Source organism: Tympanuchus pallidicinctus, unplaced genomic scaffold, assembly GCF_026119805.1.
Source record: "Tympanuchus pallidicinctus isolate F22 unplaced genomic scaffold, pur_lepc_1.0 scaffold22, whole genome shotgun sequence".
In the NCBI taxonomy this organism is placed as follows: Eukaryota; Metazoa; Chordata; class Aves; order Galliformes; family Phasianidae; genus Tympanuchus; species Tympanuchus pallidicinctus.
Genome location: NW_026294739.1, coordinates 2,411,562 through 2,431,295, shown reverse-complemented (window position 1 = coordinate 2,431,295; position 19,734 = coordinate 2,411,562). Strand labels below are relative to the sequence as shown.

At 44.7% G+C, this 19,734-nt stretch overlaps 1 protein-coding gene across 19 annotated transcripts in view; it reads left to right on the top strand.

The window, feature by feature from the left end:
• Window positions 1–2,575: 2,575 nt before the first annotated feature.
• The window catches only part of GIGYF2 (GRB10 interacting GYF protein 2), a 73,076-nt gene continuing 55,917 nt past the window's right edge, over window positions 2,576–19,734 (top strand). For 4 of the 19 annotated variants that reach the window (XM_052687372.1, XM_052687373.1, XM_052687368.1 and 1 more), the window contains exons 1-6: window positions 2,622–2,682; window positions 3,658–3,684; window positions 13,134–13,225; window positions 14,172–14,249; window positions 16,793–16,922; window positions 18,815–18,910. In XM_052687372.1, the coding sequence (XP_052543332.1) occupies window positions 14,209–14,249; window positions 16,793–16,922; window positions 18,815–18,910 (267 nt within the window). In that variant the 5' untranslated portion in view covers window positions 2,622–2,682; window positions 3,658–3,684; window positions 13,134–13,225; window positions 14,172–14,208. The other 15 variants (XM_052687359.1, XM_052687360.1, XM_052687361.1 and 12 more) reach the window with 15 other exon arrangements.

The following is a 19,734-nucleotide window of genomic DNA, read 5'->3' as shown; positions in this document are numbered from 1 at the left end:
ATAGTTCTTGATGCTGTCATTTCTTAATGCCTGATGTTACCACAATGGCTTTTAAACCATCTGGCAGTGTCAGCTCTATTTACTGAAAGGTGCTGGTTTGTCACCACTGAAGTGCCCCAGGTGACTCTGGGTGTGCTTGTGAGGGTAAGAGCAGGTACATCATGAAAAATCTATTGCAGATGCAGGTCTTTCTCAGAACGGGTGAAGACTTGTCTCCAGTCACTGAGTTCCTGGAACAGGAACTTCAGCTCATCCTTTATCCCTGGAGAATTGTTGTTTAAAATTTCCCAGAGAAGGAGATGTACAGCTGAGAAGTCATGAGTACTTCAGCAAACACTGAGTTTGTAAATTACAGTGTGTTTCTCACTGGTGTGACTGTGATACTCATCAGGACTGCAGCAGACACCACTTGATGGCAGAAGCTCTTACCTAAAAAGCTCTGTATAGGCACACTCAAGAGGAAAAGGGAAACAACACAGTGTGGGAGTATCTTGCCTCCAGGTTCTTTGTGGCATAGAATTTAGGCTTTAGCTGTGAAGATTAAGCTGACCAAATTGAAATGTAGCCTTATGGGAGCATCCAAATAAATCCTTGGCAAGATGGATTGGAAATACCTGCGTACTTCACCGTTGCTTTTCAAACTCAACTTGCCAAATCTAAGAAAGATGTCTTAAAATAATTTGGGTGTGCCAAAGTAGCAGTGTTTATGTGGTACTCTTTCAGCACAAGCTATCTGAGGTGACAGATGCACTGAACTGACTGGCTTTAAACACCCCTCTTGGATCTTCATGTGCCTGCCTCGTCTGCTGTTCTTACCGTTATTTTTAGGGATGTGACAAATGATGATGGTTTCTCCCTCTCATGGAAGGCAGACACTGCTGAGACTGCTGTCTGACTTCTCAGGCAGAAAGCCCAGTATTTCAATAAACAGGGGAGCTGCTTTTCCAAATAACTAAACTGGAGATCGGGAGGGCAGATGTGGAAGTCTGACACATCTTTTGAGCAGCTCTATGGTGATTACTGCCATTTCAAAGCTGTACTGTATGCTCGTAGCTTCCCAGCTGTCCCGAGGGATGCAGGTTCTTGCTTTCATACTAGGTCAGGTGGAAACAACGGATCAGTAAGGAATGCTTCTGGTTTGATAGGGATGCCATTTCCTTGCACTTGGATTTTTAATTGCATGGATGAATTGACACGGCAATCAACAGGGCTCTGAGGTACATCGTGCCCTCAGTACCTGAGGAAATCTCAGCCTAGCTGTTGGGGGTAATTTCATACACAGACAACATGCAGTCCTTTAATTAAACCATGCATGAACTTACCTGCACAGATAGAGTTTGAATTTTCATGACAACCTTCTTGTTCTGCTTGAATGAAAGCTGTGGAGGACTTAAGAGGCACTTACCATTACAATAAAGCTGAGTTTCCTTGAAGTATTTTAGAAAAAAAGCTAAGTTCTACAGATGAGACATCTGTCAGACATTCTCTTCCTGAATTCTTTTCTCAATAGTATCTTTGTATTAACAAGGGGGGAGGGGGGGGATCTCTAGGAGTGCTGAACTTCTCCCAGCTCAGATAAAGCTTGCCTTAGATCACATAATATTTTGGGTACTTAAATGCATAAGGATAATAAGGGACAGCTGCTTCTGTAGCAGAGCTGGGAGATCTTACTGACAGCTTGCACTGCAACGCTGCCTCCCTCCCATCCCCAGGCCGTTATTAACACGGAGCTGTGTGACAACATACAGGGGGACCAAACGCAGCCTGTCAGCGCCCAGCTCCTCGCCAGCCAGCTTTGCTTTAACCTATCAGCCTCCTGAGGGAGACGTTTTTCTCCGGTTTCGGGATGAAGAAGTCTGCGTCGCTCTCAGCCAAAACTAAACCCTAAGGCACGCTGCCCTGTCACCCATTAGCTCACGAGGAATCGCTCGCGTCCACTCTTGCATCGTTTTCGGCCTCGGTTCTGTGCACGGTGACGAGCGGTTATTCGCCCAGCGCAGGGAGACGGACTGCGGCTGAAGGCACGGCGTGCAACAGCTTGTGCTGAAAGCAGGGCGCCTGTGACAGCCGGCAGCCGTGTGGGCGATTCCGCACCCCGCGCTCATGCGGGCTTGAGGGCTAAAAATAAACGGCTATTTCTAGCTGGAGCTTTGCCTTGAGCTCCTGACGATTTTCCCTCGGGAGCTTCGGACCCGAAGGATGTACGCGCGATGGGGCTCCCGCGGGGCTCCGCGCTCCTGTCGCCGCGCACGGCGCTGCCACCCGATCACAGGGCACGGCTGCGGGACAACGCTCGTCACCGCGGCCGAAGGCGGCTTCTGATGGGAAGCGCCGATAGGAACCGAGCGCCGGGAACGCGGGCAGCGGAGCAGCGGGCGGCGCGCTGCGGCTGGGCTGCCGGCCGCTCCCGGCAGGGGGCGCGCGCTCCTCTGAGCAAAGCGGCGGCGCGCGCGCAGCCGCCGAGGGCGGGCAGCCGCCGCCGCGCGCGCGGTGACGTCACGAAGGCGGTGCCCCCGCGGGGGCGGGGGGAGGGGAGGGCCGTCGCCCATCCGGGTCTCGCGGCGGAGGTGGGGGGCGGGGCCCGCCCTCACGTGACGTTGCGTGGCGGCGCGACCGCCATCTTGTGTTGTTGGGGCCGAGCGGTCGCTGTGGCTGTGAGGGACTCTCCGTCCGAGAGCGCAGGTAACGCCGTCTCGTCGGCTCCCTGCTCTCGCCGGCCCTTCGGCCGCCTCCCCGCCGACGCGCTCTTGCCGCCGACGCGTTCTCCATCCCCCGGAGCGGCTCCGGGCTCCCGCGGCCCCGCGCACCGGCCCGCCCGGCGGCTCCCGTCCTCCGCGGTCCGGGGGTGCCGCAGCCCCGCGGCCTACAACGCTGCGGGGCTCTCGGGCCGGGCCCGGTGGCGAGAGCGCTCCCGCCCGGCGTCCTCCGCTCCCGTCGCGTTGTGCTGTCGCTGAGCTCTGTCCGGCTCTCGCCGGGCCGCGGGCCTCGCCTTCTCCGAGCGACCACCCGGCGGCGAGAGGCTGTCAGGCGGCGGCGGGGCGCTCGCGGCTCCTCGCGGCGCTGGGGGTCGGCGGCCGCGCCTCCCGTCACGCTGAGCTGAGCGAGTTCCCTCCTCCCCACCCGGCCCGGGCCCTTGGGCCTGCTCGCACGCAGGTGCACGCTGAGCGCAGCCTCTGCCCCGCTCGGAGCACGCCCGGCGCTGTCAGGTGCTGCGGGCTGAGGAAGGAAGGAAGGAAGGAGCTCGTGGAGCGCTGAGCCTCTCCGGCCCGCAGGCGCAGAGTGTTGGAAGCAGCCATGACCAGCAAGCAGGCCTTGGCAGCCCCACGAGAGCACTGATCACGATCGTGTACGTTTGGTATTGATCTAAGACAAGTCGTTGCAGTGTCAACAAAGGAACTCTGTGCAATCCCACTTTGAAGTGGGACAAGTTGCAGGATAACAGGAGCTGCTGCCAAGTTGTACGTTTGGAATAAAATGTATTTTTTCCCTGTAGCCTTCAGCACAACATTTTCTTCTTGCTGCTGCAGTGCTTTACCTTTTACCATGTTTTTTTTTTTTTTTGTGGGCTCGTTCTCTTGGGTGGGAGGGTAACTAACTTCTGAATTCTGTCTATAATCTCTCTAACTCCTTGCCCCTCGTTCTGTTTTCTTGCTTCAGGAGCTGACTTGGGCAAGTTCTTGGAAAGTACGTGTTATTTTTCTTTTCCCCGCTTTTCCCATAAATCTGCTGGTTGCTCTTGTTTTTAGGAACCTTTGTAATAAGCACAAACTCATTTGCTCTTTTCTGAATAGGACGTTTAATAGATTCACAGTGTGATACTTTGGAACCATTATAAGCAGAATTGGCTGTTGTAGTCACCAACAAATGCTTTCTTCTGCTATTTTTAAGCTCTGCTATGAGGTGGTGGCTGCAGTAGATAAGGTCTTCAGTATTAATGAGATTTTGGTATTCCTGCAATTCAGTTGGTTAGGCCCTCTTTGGACAGTTAGCTGATGTTGAACTGAAAATGTGTGTCCTAATCAGTCTTGGGAGAGCCAGCTGAAATGCTGGAGCGTCTGCTGTCACTCCCCCTTCACCCATCAGGCTCGTATAGAAGTAAGTTCTGTAAGGTTAGTGTGAAAGGTCACACATGTTGCTGTTAATTCCTCACCATATGTGATTAGACAACGTTTAATCATCAGCTATATTAAAAAGTAGCTTTGCACATGGAGGTTCAATGTCAGCTCATTCTGAGACTTCGATAGCCCCTTTCAACATCTCACAGTATTGTGGATGCTTTCTTAATGCCTTCAAGAGCTGCTTGTCATCTCCCAGTACCTGGTGACATGAGGGAGGTTGATCATGGTGTTTATTTTGGGACCTTTTCTGAATGTTTTCTTGAGTGTGCTTTGAAATAAGAGCTTTGAACTAAAGTGAAAAGTTGCCACTTGCAATGATGCGTAATAGTAGGCAGTAATGATAGCACAGCAACTTGAGTTCTTGTAGGTTCTTTTTCGTTACTGTTGTTAATCATCTGAGGACTGTGAAGAATCCTTAGGTACTCTTAGTATTTTTTTTTTTTTTTTTGCTGTTCATTAAGGATGAAGTAATGAAAAATGTGGTCTCTATATTGACATAGGTGAAAATTGTTTGTAAGCAGCGAGTTGAGGTTTTTACAGCTTAATTTGTCAGACTGCTTACTACTTGATTGGTGAGAAGATCTTGACCGTCAAAGGTGAGGGAGCAAGGAAGGAAAGGAATTCAGACTAATCACTACTGCATTTCTTCTGCTTTTGCTGTCCATTAAGGCCAGTTGTCCAAATGGAGCTCTGTTGTGTACTTGAGGTTCCTAAACCTGAATGTAGATGGAATGCTGGTGGCGCTTGTAAGATCTTTAGCTACTTGGTTTCCAAACAAGCCAGGTGTCAGTCATGTACTGGGGTAGCCACGCAGACTGGCTGGGGAGGTTGTTTGCTTCTGTGAGCCTCTGCTGAAGGATCTTTGTAATTATTTAAGCGTGCAGGGAAAACATTACTGCACAGTAATTCATGAAGATGAGCCAGGCACCTGAGTCAGGATCTTTTCCTTCCCTTTTTTCCCCTCTTCTGAAGTGGTTCAGGCCTCCAGCTCTTTAGATTTTTTTTTTTTTTGTTAGAAATAAGAATATGAATTTTTTTTTCTGCCTGTTTTTGTCTGTTTATAAGTTCAAGTAAGTGTCAAGTGTGTCTTCATTCTTTCACTGGAGGTCTTGAAAATTTGGTCCTGGAGCTTGTTAAAGTATGAAGTTAAGTCTTCTGGCAGTCAGGATATCCTAGCATGCTTTTCTCAGCATTGCTCAAAGAAGAGTGGAAATGAACTGTATTAAATTCATGATTAGAGGTAGAACCACAAAGCTGTAGGGATTGGAAGCGATGCCTCAATGATGGCTCAGTCCCAGCCCCTGCTAAAGCAGCTTCCCTATGGTGTGGCACACAGGGTGTGTAGGTCTTGAGTCTCCTGAGATCTCCACTGCTCTGTGGGCAGCTGTGCCAGTGCTCAGGTAGGAGGGGGGAAGGGGCTGACCAGCAAGATTTCAGTTTACAGGTGTAAAAACACAGACCTGATCTGCTTCCTTCTTCCCACATAGCTTGCTAGAGATTCCCTGGCTGTTTCAGTAAGGAAAATCCCTTTTCTTCTTATTGAGGGAGTTTCTGTGTTTAAAGGGACTTTTTGTGCGTTTTCCTCATTAATTGATTTTAATTAACTGAGCGGCATTTAGAAACACTTGTGTGAAATGATGGGGGGGGAGGGGGGTGGTATTGGATGAGAACAAAGTCTGTTACAAAGTGTAGCTTAGCCTGTCCTGCAGGCAAGTCCTGAACATTCTTTGGTTGTGGAAACGGTCTGCATCAAAAACCATCGGAACAGAAAACCCAGCAAGTTTGTTCAGGATGTGCTGAACTTGTGGATGGAGCTAAGAAGCAGCATGAAGTGCTTGGAATTATAAGGTCTGCACCACATCGGCCCTCTTGTGGTTGGTCGGAGGTTTTGTGTGTCTGTATGCATACGTGCACATATAAAAGCACGCTGTTGGTTGTAGTGATGTTTAGTAACGTTACTTTTTTCACCTTCAGCCCAGGTGGTGGTGGAGGACTGTAGAAGGCAAGTCTAATGTACAAACTAGCTTATGTAATGATGGGAGAATAAAGCAGCTGGAAGGATAGTTGTGTTAAACAGCTGTTGGTACAGTGAAAGTAAGCACAGTACCTTGTGCTCTGTTACTGCGTCTTTCATCATTTTCATTCCGTAGAGAAATGCTTCCCCTCCATCCTGTCCCTGGCAATGAAGTGGTTTCACGTTGTTATATTGATGGCCTTTAATGTGAAAGATGTGTGACGGGGCAATTCAGAGGCTGCAGTTTCACACATACAGATTACATTGGATAGGAGGTTTGTGGGCTGTATGCGATGGTGTGTCAGTTCAGATTGCAAGGAATAGAAGGAAACTTTGTATAGATTACATTGCAGGGGGTTTTGTGATGACCAGTAGATGAACTTACACCACTTGAGATGTCAGTAATGTGTCAGGGAGTCGTGTGGCTGGCAAGTAATTGATTTGATCAGCTGTGATTTGTGATCCACATATGGTAGTGCTGCAGGATGGCTTAGGTTGGAGGAGGCAGCCCTTTGGTGGCTGTGTGCCCCAGCTCCCTGCTCAAACACTGTTGGTGTCAGGCAAGAAGGCTGTGCAGAGTGTGTGATAGACAGAAAGTAGGCTGCCCGTGCTCATCGTGTGTAATAAGGTTTTAAAGTCTAAGTAACTCATGTCTTTATTTAATAGGGGGACTTGTTCAACTCTCCTCGAAGAGGGAGGTTTGTGAGTTGTAGCTGATGTTGGAATCATCTGTACGTATGCTTTTCGTATCAGATACTGGATTTTAGCAGTACTTAGGTGGGATGGGATACCATGCAGGTTAGTGTAAAGATACAATGCTTAGATGTTCACTTCTGTCAATCTTCAGTAGTGTGGACATAAAGAGAGGAAAATGGATCATCTGTTAAGAACTCACGTAATTTATGTGTAGTAATGTAATGTAAATATATAGTATGTACTATAATAAATAATAATACTATACTAAAATAAAAAAAAACACACTCTGCACGTGCTAGTTCTTTCTGCTAAGAGTTTTGATTTGATATTTCCTTAACTGTTGAATATTTTTTTTTCTCAAGTATAGGAGATGTCTGAACTGCATGCATGGGAAACCTTAAGGAGAGACAGGGAGGGAATATTTCTACAGAGCCCAAAGAAGCCGCTTATATAAACAATATCTAAAGAAAACCACAACAGCCCAGGTCTGTTAATTCAGTGAATGTGGTCAGAAACTTTTTTCCTGCCATTCTGAATGCACACATGGGCTGTACAGTGTGTGATAAGCAGGACAGAAAGGCTGCAGTGAGTTCTGGGTTGCATTCCTGTAGTCTGGCAACTGGGAGTGAAGTGCTTGTCCAGAAGGAGACAGGCTGAGCATCCTGATCTGTAACAGTTTGTGGAATGAAACAAGCTAAATAAGATGTACCTAGCAGAATTTTTTCTACGTACAAGGTAGCGACAGATGTGAAAGTGATTTTTCGGCTGGAAGACGGAGTGCTGGCAGGGTTTTGGGACAGGACTTGGAATGAGAAATGGTTTGTGTTCCAGCCAGTGGCAGGGCCAAGGGTGTGGTTCTCTGACTCCGCTTGCAGCTGAATCACTGCTCTCTGAAGCCCCGTCACAAAGGTGGAGGTCATCCTGCCTGCTGACTGGCAAACTTGGGACAGCTTTCGTGTCTTTTGTGTTCAGGTGAAGCAAACGGTGCTTCACCCTCTGCTCCTTCTGACCTCAAGGTTCAGATTCAGAGGTAGGAAAGGAAGCCATCTGTAAAAGTGGTGTTTAATGTTCCTTGGTTTGGTTTTGTTAGAAGTGCACATCTCCTCAGGCTTTTGTCATTCTGTCTCAGCGTAGCTTAGTGCCTGCTTTTTGCATTTGCTATGGGCCGTGGTGCTGCATGTTGCAGGCTGCAGTGCTCCATGAAAGCTGAGGGTGGACTGAGCGAGCAGAAGGTGCTCAGGAGCTCCTACTGCATGGGAATGTGGTGGGCAACGTTTGGCCAGAGATTGCTGAGAGGCAGGGATGCTATTGCAGTGATTTGGGACAGTGAGCTTATGAGTTGAGATCTGTAAGTGCAGCTTTTATAGAGGCACAGTTTTGGGAGAAATTGATGGATTAGATGTGATTCCTTTAGGAAAAACTTCCTCTTGGAGTGTGGGTAGATAGGATTTGAAAAATTCACTGCTTTTATCAGCATAAAGACCTGGGAAGTCAGAAGGGACTGCTGTGACTCGTCTGGCATCTTGCATAGTGTGAGTAATGTATTTGCTGATGATGTTCTAGCTTAAGCAGAAAATTACCTTTTAGAAAATCATCCAGTGTTGACCTGGAAACAGTTGACTGTTGCTTATCTCTGAATTTCTCACTTCAGTCATTTATCTGGATGATCTTGGGTCTTTTTTGCTTGCATGATCATTCACTGTCTGAGCAAGATATTTCTTAATTTTTTCTTGAAGCTCAATAAATAGAACTTTGTTTCTCTTGTTCTCCTTCGTGGAGCCTATCTGCCACATTTTATCTGTTTCTGAGCACCCTCTGATTTATCAGCCTTCTTGCCTTCCTGAGAGCAGAACTGAAAACACTATTCCTCCAGCAGGCAGATACAAAGTGAATTTAATCTGTGTTGTATTTATGCAGTGTTCTGTGTTAGGTGTTCAGCTCAGTGTTGTCGTGTTCCTTTCCAGCTGCCTGTTGTTATAAACCTGAGGTTGGTCTAAAGGCTGTTTTCCCAGAATGGCCTTGCATCTGTTGTGTATCGCTTACATTTTCTGCCTGTGAGTCTTTTGATGGGATGCTTGGGCCTATTAAGTGCAACCTGCTATACTGGGCAGAGCAATTGAATAATTCATAATGGTTTTATTGATGATGTGTCACTTGCATTACCATACCTATTTTTGTGAGCCTTAGGTTTTAGAAGTGATGTAAGCCCACGTTAGAAATTCTACAGAAGTTGAGGATAGCCTCTTATATTTGTATTTTGAGGATAATTTGTATTCTGTGATCAATTTTGGATTCTCTTGTGAGGGAAGGCTTAAAAGCACAAAGAGAAACAACACTGTAGGTCATGGTGGTTTGAGACCTAACGGGCACTGAGAATGACTCGGACTTTTTTAGCCTTCTTCTTAATTGAAATGTCCTGGAGATGTTAGAATTTATTTACCTACTGGAGCAATGAAATATCTGCTCTTAAAGTACGTTTTGTTTGAATGTCTTCCATAAATTTATTCCATAAATAAGGTTGGTTGGCCTTAATTTTGTCAGTGTCCTTTGATCAGTGTTGCCTGCTTTAGCTGATGATTAATATTAGATTGATAGCGTAGCACCTGAGTCATCCTGCTTACTGCTGTGCTGAAACTTGTAGAAACCAGTGAAAATCAGTACTGATGCTCAGTGAATCCGTGTGGTTTTGAATTCAAGGCAGTGAAATTGGCTGTAGTATCTGCCGCTTGAATGCTTTCTTACCGATTGCTGAAGGTGAAGCTGGATCGTCTTGATGCGATGTAGCTGCTGCACAGTGGAGCCCTGCTGTGAAATTCCTGTCCCAACTTTAAGGAAAACCTAATGCCTTGCTCTTGAATCTACCTGCATTAGACTTTCGCTGTGTTCTTCGGCTCTCCAATTCTTTTTTAGCCAGTTTCTCAGTGCAAATGGGACCTGCCATAGCAGAAGTACCTTGGAAGGGAAGGATGCTTTTCTCAACCATCTCAGACAGCTGCTGATATCAGAATGAGGTGGGGATGGGCAGGAAGGATGTCATCTATTTGTTGCCAACTTAATGAAAACAAAAAATAAGCAAGCAAAGGTGTAAATTGCAATGAAGTCTGGATCTTGTTTAATTATTCTAATCATAGGAAAGATTGGGTGGGAAGACCTAAGTGCAGTCACTGCTGGGTCTCTGCGTGGAACGCTAACCATCAGCTGGTCTGTACCTGAACCAGCCAGGCGTTTTGGTGAGACAGGATGCTGTGTGTACAAACGGGCTGAGCTCTGTCATGGCAACGTGGGAGCTTAACATAGGCTGCACATCTTAACTCAAGTACCTCAGGGCCGTGATAGAGCAGAGGGTTGTTAGTTAGGGTAGGATGTGGTTAATTAGGGTCGGACGGTCAGGTTGTGGTTGGACTCGATGATCTTTAAGGTCTTTTCCAACCTGAGCAATCCTGTGATTCTACACCTGTGAGTAATGGGCAAACCTTAACGGCAGTTGTACATAAAATCTTGAGGTGGTGCGAGGTCTGGAAAACGTGGCAGTTCAAATACCTCAGAACTTCTGACTGCCAGCCTTTGGCCAGGATGGCTGTTAGGTACCGGTACGTTTTAACAGGGCAGACGTTGGGGCAAACTTGTGCCACACTATCTCTAAAACTGCCTTAGGTTTTTTCCAACTAAAATCTCAGGCGTTTCAACACGCATGTCTCTATCGTAGGATCAAGTTCTGGCTTGTCTGAAGCAGACACTGCTGTAAGTTCAATGCGTTTGTGAGATCCCTAATAGAAGCCATGAAAAATAATGTAAAAATGGACAGGCTCGCTTTAATATCGTACCTACAGCAAAGCAATGAAATTAATGCTGCTGATAGCAGCTTGTCTGCCTATAATATTACCTGTAAATTGTGAGTGAAAGCCACTTAATGGCTTAATGTTATTGGATTACGTTTTGTGTGTGCTCAGTGGCTGAACTTCTGACTTCCAAAGTACTGAGCTGCTGACAAATGAGGGTATTTTTTCCCTGCCCAGTGCATGGGCTGGAGATGGGCTGATAGGACAACTCTTTGCTGTGCTGCTGGTGGGTCTGTGGCTGCAGTGCTGCCCCAGGAAAGCAGGGTCTCACTCCCAGTTTGTGTAGCAATTCTGGTTTGTGGCATTTTCCCCAAAACTGCTGTGGCAAACTGCAGCTGTTCATAGGGTTGCAGTGGCATCTTGGTCCAGGATTGATCTGATTTAAGAGTCTCAGAGAAGAGGTTCCCCTTTGAAAGAGTGCTGGGAAGTTTCAGGTAGTGTTGCCCAAGCAGTGATATTTAATCACATCGTGACCTCACATTCTTGCTTAAAGCTCCCTGTGTGCTCTTGCTGTTTGTGGTTATGCAGATTCCTCAATCAGTAGACATTAATTGGGAGAAAAGCTTCATTTGCAAAACTGCTGCAGTTCAAGAAGGGGCTGTACCCTCACCAAATGACATCAGGGAGGAAGTGTGATCGGTTTGTGTTCATTTTTGTGATTTGTCATCCTTGATGAGTAAGGAGGCAGCATAAGTTTCTCTTCTAAAGACCAAAATTAACATTTTAATTATTAATATTGAAGTTTGGAGTCTAAGAAAGTTAACCAGATAATAAAGACCTGATACATCCATGCCTTTTCCTTGGGCTAACTAATGAAAAGGGAATGAACGATCAGGTCATAACTTTCCATTGCTCGCCCTTTCTTGCTCCACGCTGACTCCTCCATCTCGGTGTCAGCGCCTCATGCTCTGTCCCTGCTTGCCTTTCCAGTTAGTAGGGCTGCTTGTTAACCTGCTGACTGTGTGTGCTGCCTGCTAGAGGCTCCTCTCCAGGCTGCTTTTCCTCTGCCCCTTCCTCCCAAATCATTGCCTGTCTCTGTAGTGTCCCATTTTCAGCAGTTTTCTTTTAGCACTGTTATGCCTGTAGTATCTTTGTCTGACTTACCTCTGATAGCATTATCTATTAGTGTACATTCACATCTTACACTTATTGCTGCCATTCTGATGGGGTTTGCTCTGGGCTTTTCTTGTTCAGCTACATTTTCATCCACTTACAGGTGTCTTGCTTTCAATTCAAAACGAATGCAGTCCTACCTAGGGAGAAGGTAATCTCGCTGAATGCATCTGAGAAGGGCTTCCCAAATCAGTGTTGTGGTCAAAATGGGGGACAAGGCCAATTTGCAGCACAGTGGGGTGAGGCTGTCAGGCTTTGAGGAGTCTGATAGAGAGAGATGGAACAGGGACCTCTGTTTTTGGGAAGGCTGAAGAGGGATTGAGGCCAGGGGGAGTCCGTGACTTGTAATCTGCCCCCTGAACCATTTTTTATTGCTTTCTCCTTTCATATCTTCAGCTGCATTTTCATTGCAGTTTGACACCAGTGCCAGCCTTTCTTTTATTACCGATAACTAACTTCAGTTAGCTAGAAGCTAATGATCTCAGCTTCTCCGCTGGTCCACGTGGGTTATCTGTCTCAAGGCTTCTCTCCAGAACTCCCCAGCCTCCAGCAGGAGGATTTCAGGCCTTGCAGGAAGGAAAGGGGCAAAAGCAATGCAGCAGTGCTGCTTGGAATCATTAGAGCTCTTCCAACCGTGCACAGTAGTTAGCTGGAGTGGTCCCAAGGTATTTGTCACGTATATGGCTGTTGTATATCTCCATTAGGAACCTAACTTCACCTTTGTAGCTTGTTTTGTAGAGCTGATGAGCAGATTTACCTTCAGTATTCTCCTGAGCTGTTGGTGGTTTAAAAAAAAAAAAAAGAAAAAAAAAAGGGGGCATCTCAGAGCAGACTGAAATCATTTCAGATGAGGCCTGTGAGACTACCTGGATACTTGGATTTTAATTGTTACTTTCTGGTCTGTGTAGTGGTAATAGTCCCATTTTATTATGTAGCTTTACTGGGGAAATGACAACACTGATTTGTATGTAAATTGTATAGAAAGGATGGACAAAATTAATCTGATCTGTAGTAAAAACACGTGAGCCAAATGTTGCCTGGTAGGTTTAGACTGCAGGGGTTTTTGCAGCTGGTTGTTATGTATATGTCCAAAAGAGCTGGGTGAGGTTTGCCCAAGCAGTTTTAGCATTTCGTGACATTTTGTAACTTTCAGGCTATTATTTTTTGGCCTCTAGTATAGTTATATCAGTAGCATATGCATTAAAAAATGCTTACTCTTGTTTTCTTTTTCTCTTCTTCAGTAGCTAATGCCCTTTTCCTGCTTTTATCTGCCCATCTTTTTTTTTTTCCTTTTCCATCATCTTTTCATGCAAAGTAAAGACAAACTTACCAAGCTCCTTATTTAATCCTTAGGTCTATTAAGGAACAGAGTTCTGATACAGCCAAGCTCCCTCCCTCCCATCTGTCTTTATGGTTCTTGAAGTCTAATCAACCAGTTTCTGTAGGTAATGCTTCCAATCCTTTTTTGCTATTGTGGGGAGGGACTTTGGCTACAGTGTGCTTGATGTTGAAATTGAAACAAAAACTTCCTCTTCGTATTTGTTTGCTGTTGCTGGAAGGGAAGCTGTTATTTTCTTACTGTAAAAGTCACTTCTCTAGAGCTGGGCTGGACTCGCTTCTCACAGAACTTGGTAGCTTTCCCTTGCTCTCATTCCTGCCTGTCCAGCATGCCATTATCTGCCCCTGTCCATGTGCCCTTGTTACGTAGGAACTTTGACCTGACCTCCACTAGGGCCTGCAGTAACCTGGCTAATAGGGAGCAATGAGAGTAAGCAATGTCTGAAGTTGTGCACCTTTTTGCTTAATAAAGCTAAGAATGAGAGAAATCCTGGCATCTCCTTGCAGATTTAGGAGAATGTCAAGCATTGGCTTATGCCCATTTGTAAGGAAGCTTATTATTTAAGAGTGAGCAGTGGAAGTAGCTCGAATACTCGGACACTCGACTGGCAAGTCTGTCTTGCTGTAAACCTAGTGATTGTTTCTAAATCTTATTATTGTCAGGAAGCTACAGTTCTGTTAATTAAGCATTACTGTTCTCACAGGAGAGGATTATGCGCCCAATTCTCCATGTTTGGCTGCCTTGTGGTAATCACTGATTTGCCAAGAGGCTGCTTGTGCAAACAGTGTCCTCAGACACCACTGATCCAGTGTCCTGCTGGAGCTGCTAAGAGGCATTTGGACCGGAGGATGCTATAGAAGCAACTGCATCAATTCTAGTAAATTATTCTGTGTTAGGGAGCTGAAATGGGTACCGTAAAAATAATATTAACAAAATCCAGTAGTCATTTTCTGCTGTTCTTTGCATGACCAGATGTGCTCTTGTTTGGAAGGAGACTTCTGGAGGACTGTATCAATCCAGTTGTTCTCATGGCAACACTTCTTATTTTTCAGGTTCAAGCTTTTTTAAAAAATAATAGAACAAGAAACAATGGCAGCAGAAACCCAGACACTGAACTTTGGGCCTGAATGGTGAGTTGTTTGTCATTTTAAAAAACACTGTGACTTTTGTCTGTTGGAACTAAGTATGTCCTGAGACTGAAAGGCACATCATGCTGTTGTAGTTCCCTACTGCTTTGCTGCAGTTTCTGACCGGTGACTGAAAGCAGTGTTATAAAGCTAGCCTTCATGTTTCTTTGAAGTGGTACAGTCTATGAAGTGTTGCATGTGACAGTAGTGCACACCATTCACATTGCTGCGAGTACTGAGAGAGGAGTAATGCTTGTGATCTCAGAGGAATACACAAAGTGTGCTAGACAGCTTTCTTGTTTGTTCTTCCATGTGCTACGTACTAATAAGGAAATTCTTACCCTGTCCTTCATGGAATGAACTCTGTACATAAGCAAGCATTCTTTTCCCAGTGTGAATATACACGAAACAAGCGTGCCTTGTCATCGCTTCCTGCATTTCCATACAGAGAAGTGCCACAGGTAGTCAGCTGCTTAAAGGGAAATGAATCTGTGACACTGTGTAATTGTACTGATGTTTGTCTGGCATGCGTTGTCCTGGCCCACGACTGACTGCACAAGTGTGATTATGTTTCAGTATTTGCTCCAATTTTTTAAATAATTATTGGCTGCAACTGCAAACAAGACTTCAGCTGGTATGATTTCTAAAGAGTAATGGGATCCTTATATGTATAAATGAGTGTGGAATGATTACAGAAAATACAATTGCTGCATAGCACATGGTAGGACTATTGCATTTACATTATATGCATAATCTACAGAAATAGTGGGGTATTAAAGAAAGACACGATTGCCCCAAAGGCAAGGAGAAACTCAGTCTATTTAGTTAGATTAAAAGAATGCTAAGAATGACTTTATCTACAAATATACCCACTGGGCAGATCTTGTGCTGAAGTGTAGCAGACAGACATTATGAGATTCATTGATGGAAGAAAGCTGTGGCTATATGGGGAAAAAAGAAGGGGGTGGGGATGGAGAGAGAACTCATTTAAAAACAAACCCCAGACGTTATTTTCCATATAAGTTAGGAATAATGGAATAAAACTCTTTAAGATTTTTAATGACTATCTTGTGCTGCAGTATACTCCAGGGTGTCCCCTATGGTATTGTATCACTTCTTAATAGTAACTCTCTGGGTCATGTTTAATCTGGATTGGCATTGGAGGTTACACTGAGCCATCTAATCCTCTGATTAATGCCCCTCCAGACATCTTTCATTTGGATGTGGTGTGTAAAGAAATTGCCACTGGGTGGCACCAAACTAAAAAAAGAAACAGCAGTTGGACTTTTTTTTTCCATACAGAGGCTGGCACAGGTTGCCCAAGGAGACTGTGGATGCCCCATCCCTGCAGGCATCCAAGGCCAGGCTGGATGTGGCTCTGGGCAGCCTGGGCCATTCTGTGACTTAAAAATTCTATGCAGTTTAGAAAATAACCCACAGAACATGCTTCCTTGCTTAGGTGGAAAATAAGTGTTGGATCAGTATGTTAGATTAGCCTGCCTGCCTTTCTGGCAATTTTGAAACTGTTGAAAATAGTTTCTAGTGTTATACTTGATTAAGGTGCACATCAGAGGAGGCTGCACAGAATGGTCTGCTGCTTTTGTCTTGACTTGCACCGTTTGTGAAATGTTCCTCGAATTGGAAAGTGTGGGGTGGTTGGCTGGCTGAGGAAATGGCTGGGCAGAATGAGACATTATATCCAATCCATCGATTAATTAGTCTCATTATGGCCAGGCATACATCCAGTCATCGATGGGTTGGGTGTAATGTTGTATAACAATCAGATCCTGTCTACAAGGTGTTGAGTAGCTTGCCTGTGTAAGATAGCCCGAATTCACTGGTGAGTGTACGTGGTGTTGTGAGTTAGCTTGAAATGTCTTTGAAAGTGTGGCTGTTTTGTACAGCTTGTGTACAGAAATAATGAAGTGTGGCCTGCATGGTGAAAAACGGCATTCATTTCAATTCCTGCGAAACGAACCTGGAGTGTTGGCTTTCAGAGATTTCAATGATAGAGGAAGAAACTTCACTGTAAAATCTGTTGTTTGTTAAACTTTGTTCAATGTTTCACCCTTTTTCCTTAGAGTAGATTAATGTTTGCATGGTAAGAATTTTGACTTTGACCGAAAAATACCTGTTCTCAGTCTTTTGTATGGAAGGCAGATATATATATATATATATATATATATATATATATATAATTGAATTTTGTTGACCTAGTGTAAGTAGTTCAGAGCTGCTTCACTGTGTAGTCAGCATTGAGTTCTTCAGGGGGCTGAAGTGCTCATGGAGGTGTTTGTGTGCATATGAAACATGCTTTATTTTCTTTTTTACTTGCGGCTCCCGGAAAAGTGAGGAAAGCTATTTCATTCTTCTTGAAGCATCAAGTTTGTGTTTTGCAGTTAGACTGCGTAAATGTCTTTGCTTTGCTTTTAGGACTGGATTTATTTTGTGTCCAATGTCTAAATGTGAGGAGAGGTTACAGCAGAGAGGAAGAAGCATTCTCCTGAAATCAGCTTTCAGAGCTTCCTCTGCCTTTTCTTCCCTAGGCTGCGAGCTTTGTCCAGTGGCGGGAGTGTGACATCCCCTCCTCTGTCTCCAGCTTTGCCAAAGTACAAACTAGCAGACTATCGCTATGGGAGAGAAGAAATGTTGGCACTTTTTGTAAAGGATAATAAGGTAAGCAGGAAGAGGAAGAAGGCCTGGCGTGTGCACAATCTTGTGATTAGAGATAGTTATTTGTATTTTATGGTTATGGGCACAAATTCATATCCCTTGGCAGAGAACTGAAGAGGTCTGTTGCTCCTTTGATCCCGTTCCTAATGCGTTAATTGTTCTTCTTGTCTTCTGACGGGGAGATTCCTGAACTCCTTAGGTCAAAACACCCCACCTACATTGTCTTAATCAAATCTATTGCAACAAGTGACTGAGGGTTAAAGTCCCTTTGCAACCAAGCAGATTTTCTTGCTTTGGTAGCATTTTATTTAATATAATTAAAACAATTCATTGATTCAACTTGAAATTCTGTTAATCAGTTGCACTAACACACCACTTAAAAAAAAAAGTGAGAGCCCCCTGTTTATTTTCACTGAACACGGTTAAGTTTAGCAGGTAACGGCCCAGTCAGCATTCCTCATCATTTCTCTGGGAGTGAAGTTCACAAACACGTGTTGTACAACAACGTGGGGAAAAAAAGAAAACTAACTTTCACCTACTTGAATTACAAGTGAAGGTTCTCATTGGCAGAGATATCATTTTTCTGAGGGTATTTCAGGTAAAGGAGTCATTGCTGCTGTGTTTGTAAACATGGGATAAATGAAGATTAGTGTATTGTGCAGCAGGCACACAGTGACCTGAGAGTCTGAATCCCTCCAGGAACCTTACCTGTGAGTCATGGAGGGACAGTGAGAGCAGTTTGCAGGTTAGCTTTGTTAGTAGAGGTGTATGCACACCTCTTCTGTGAATGTACTGGTGTTCTTGTGCAGTGCTGGGGGCCTTGCATTGCTTATGCACAGATTCAAGGGCACTCAGTGTCCCAACTCCTGACACCACACAAAAACCATCCAAAAATCAGATGCTGTGACTGAGGGTGTTTTCCAGAGAAGTTGTGAGTGCTCCATCCTTGAGTGGAGATACTTGGATGGGGCCCTGGGCAGTGTGATCTAGAGGATGGCCACCCTGCCCACAGCAGGGGGATTGTAATTGGGTGATCTTTAAGATCCTTTCCAACCTAAGCCATTCTGTGACATTTCTTGAACTCCAGCAATCCATGGCCACTTCCTTGGGGAGGCTGTTCTGGTGCCTGTTCACCCTCTCAGAGAAGAGCTTTTTCTGGAGATCCAGCCTGTGCCTCCCCTGCTGCAGCTCCATATTGAGCCCTCCATGAGAACCTGAGGGCACACTTCAACTTGTCAGAATTCTCTCTCTCTTCTGTTTTAAGCTAGGTATTCTTGGAGCAGTGTTCTCTGTTGGCATCATCAGAACTCACTTGGCAGTAATGCAGCTTGTCCACATGCTCAAGGATGCATCTTTTGATGGACATGCCATTAAAAGTTGTGTTCAAATTCATTTGTATTTAAATCATGATTAGTGTTCATTGCTTAATTTTATTTTACTTTTTTCTTCTCTTTGCTGATTGTAAGTTGGAAATCTTGATTTTAAAATCAAATACAACCTCAGAGACAATGTATGTGAATTCTGCTAATATACTAAATGAAAATCCATGTACAAATTTGCACTGCACTTAGAAAAGAATTGTTTGCCATTTGAAAGTTTCACCTTGTCCAGATTTGCGTTGGACTTGTGTGCAATTCGGAGCATTGGTGCATATGATGCTTTACACAGCTTAGCTGTGGATGGTAAATGTGTCAGATATTTTGTCTAGAAGACTTTTTCTGGAGAAGTAAATTCTTAGTGGAGTTGCACCCACTCCAGTTATGTTATTGGAAGTAGTGCTGTACTGGGTGCTGAGAGTTGACAGGGTAAAAAATGTGGTGTGAATGGGTGCACGTTGCTTTATCACTGAACTGTGATTACCTGGGCATATCAACTAATTGTTTACTTTCATACAGATACCTTCAGACCTTCTGGATAAGGAGTTTCTGCCTATTTTACAAGAGGAGCCCCTGCCACCACTGGCACTTGTACCTTTTACAGAAGAAGAACAGGTTTGTATCCATACAGAAAGATAGGATTCTTTAAAATAAATACGAATGTGAGCTGCTATTAGGGGAAAAGGAAAATAAAGAGCGTGCCTGTGTTAAAACCATAACATTTGTTAAGACCCCATACCTGAAATTAAGGCAGGGGGATTCTGAAAACATGCTATAATAATATTTGTACTCATGGATTATCTTAAGTTTGAACAGATATTTTCTGTCTGCTGCTCTGCCATTGACAGATCAATTTATTAATCCAGGATCGTCTTCTGAGCAATATTTTTTTTTTTTTTAAAGTACACAACATTTTCAAGCAAGTGAAACTTTCTGCAATTTTGGGCCACCTTCTCTAAAGTATCTAAGTTCTGGAAACTAGTTTGTGGTCTTTGGAGAAGTGTTGAAGTCTTTTGCCTATTAAGAGTGCTAAAAATACCAAAGAAATGTGAACTAGTTCGTATGTAAGCAGCTGCTTGATTATTTTCTTGTTTGCTTTCTGTAGTTATAAGTGAAAAATGTAAGGGTCAGAACAGGTAGTACACAAGATTCTATTTCAAGGTTTACTGCTCTGAGCAGTTTGAAATTCCTTACTTTCAAGCTGGCTCCTAGCAGGGGGAGCTGTCTGCCATGCTCTGCCTCAGTGCCTCAGATTTCTGACTCTGAGCTTTTTTTCTCTTTATGATTTTTCAGAGCTTCTCACGATGCAGTTGCTCTCTGATATGTTATTCCTTTGCACTTCACAATGCCATGGCTTGTGGTTGTTGTTTTCTAATAGCAGAAACCCAGGTGGTTTTGCTGATCAGAGTATAGTTTGTTTCTCTAGCAGGAGTTGGGAA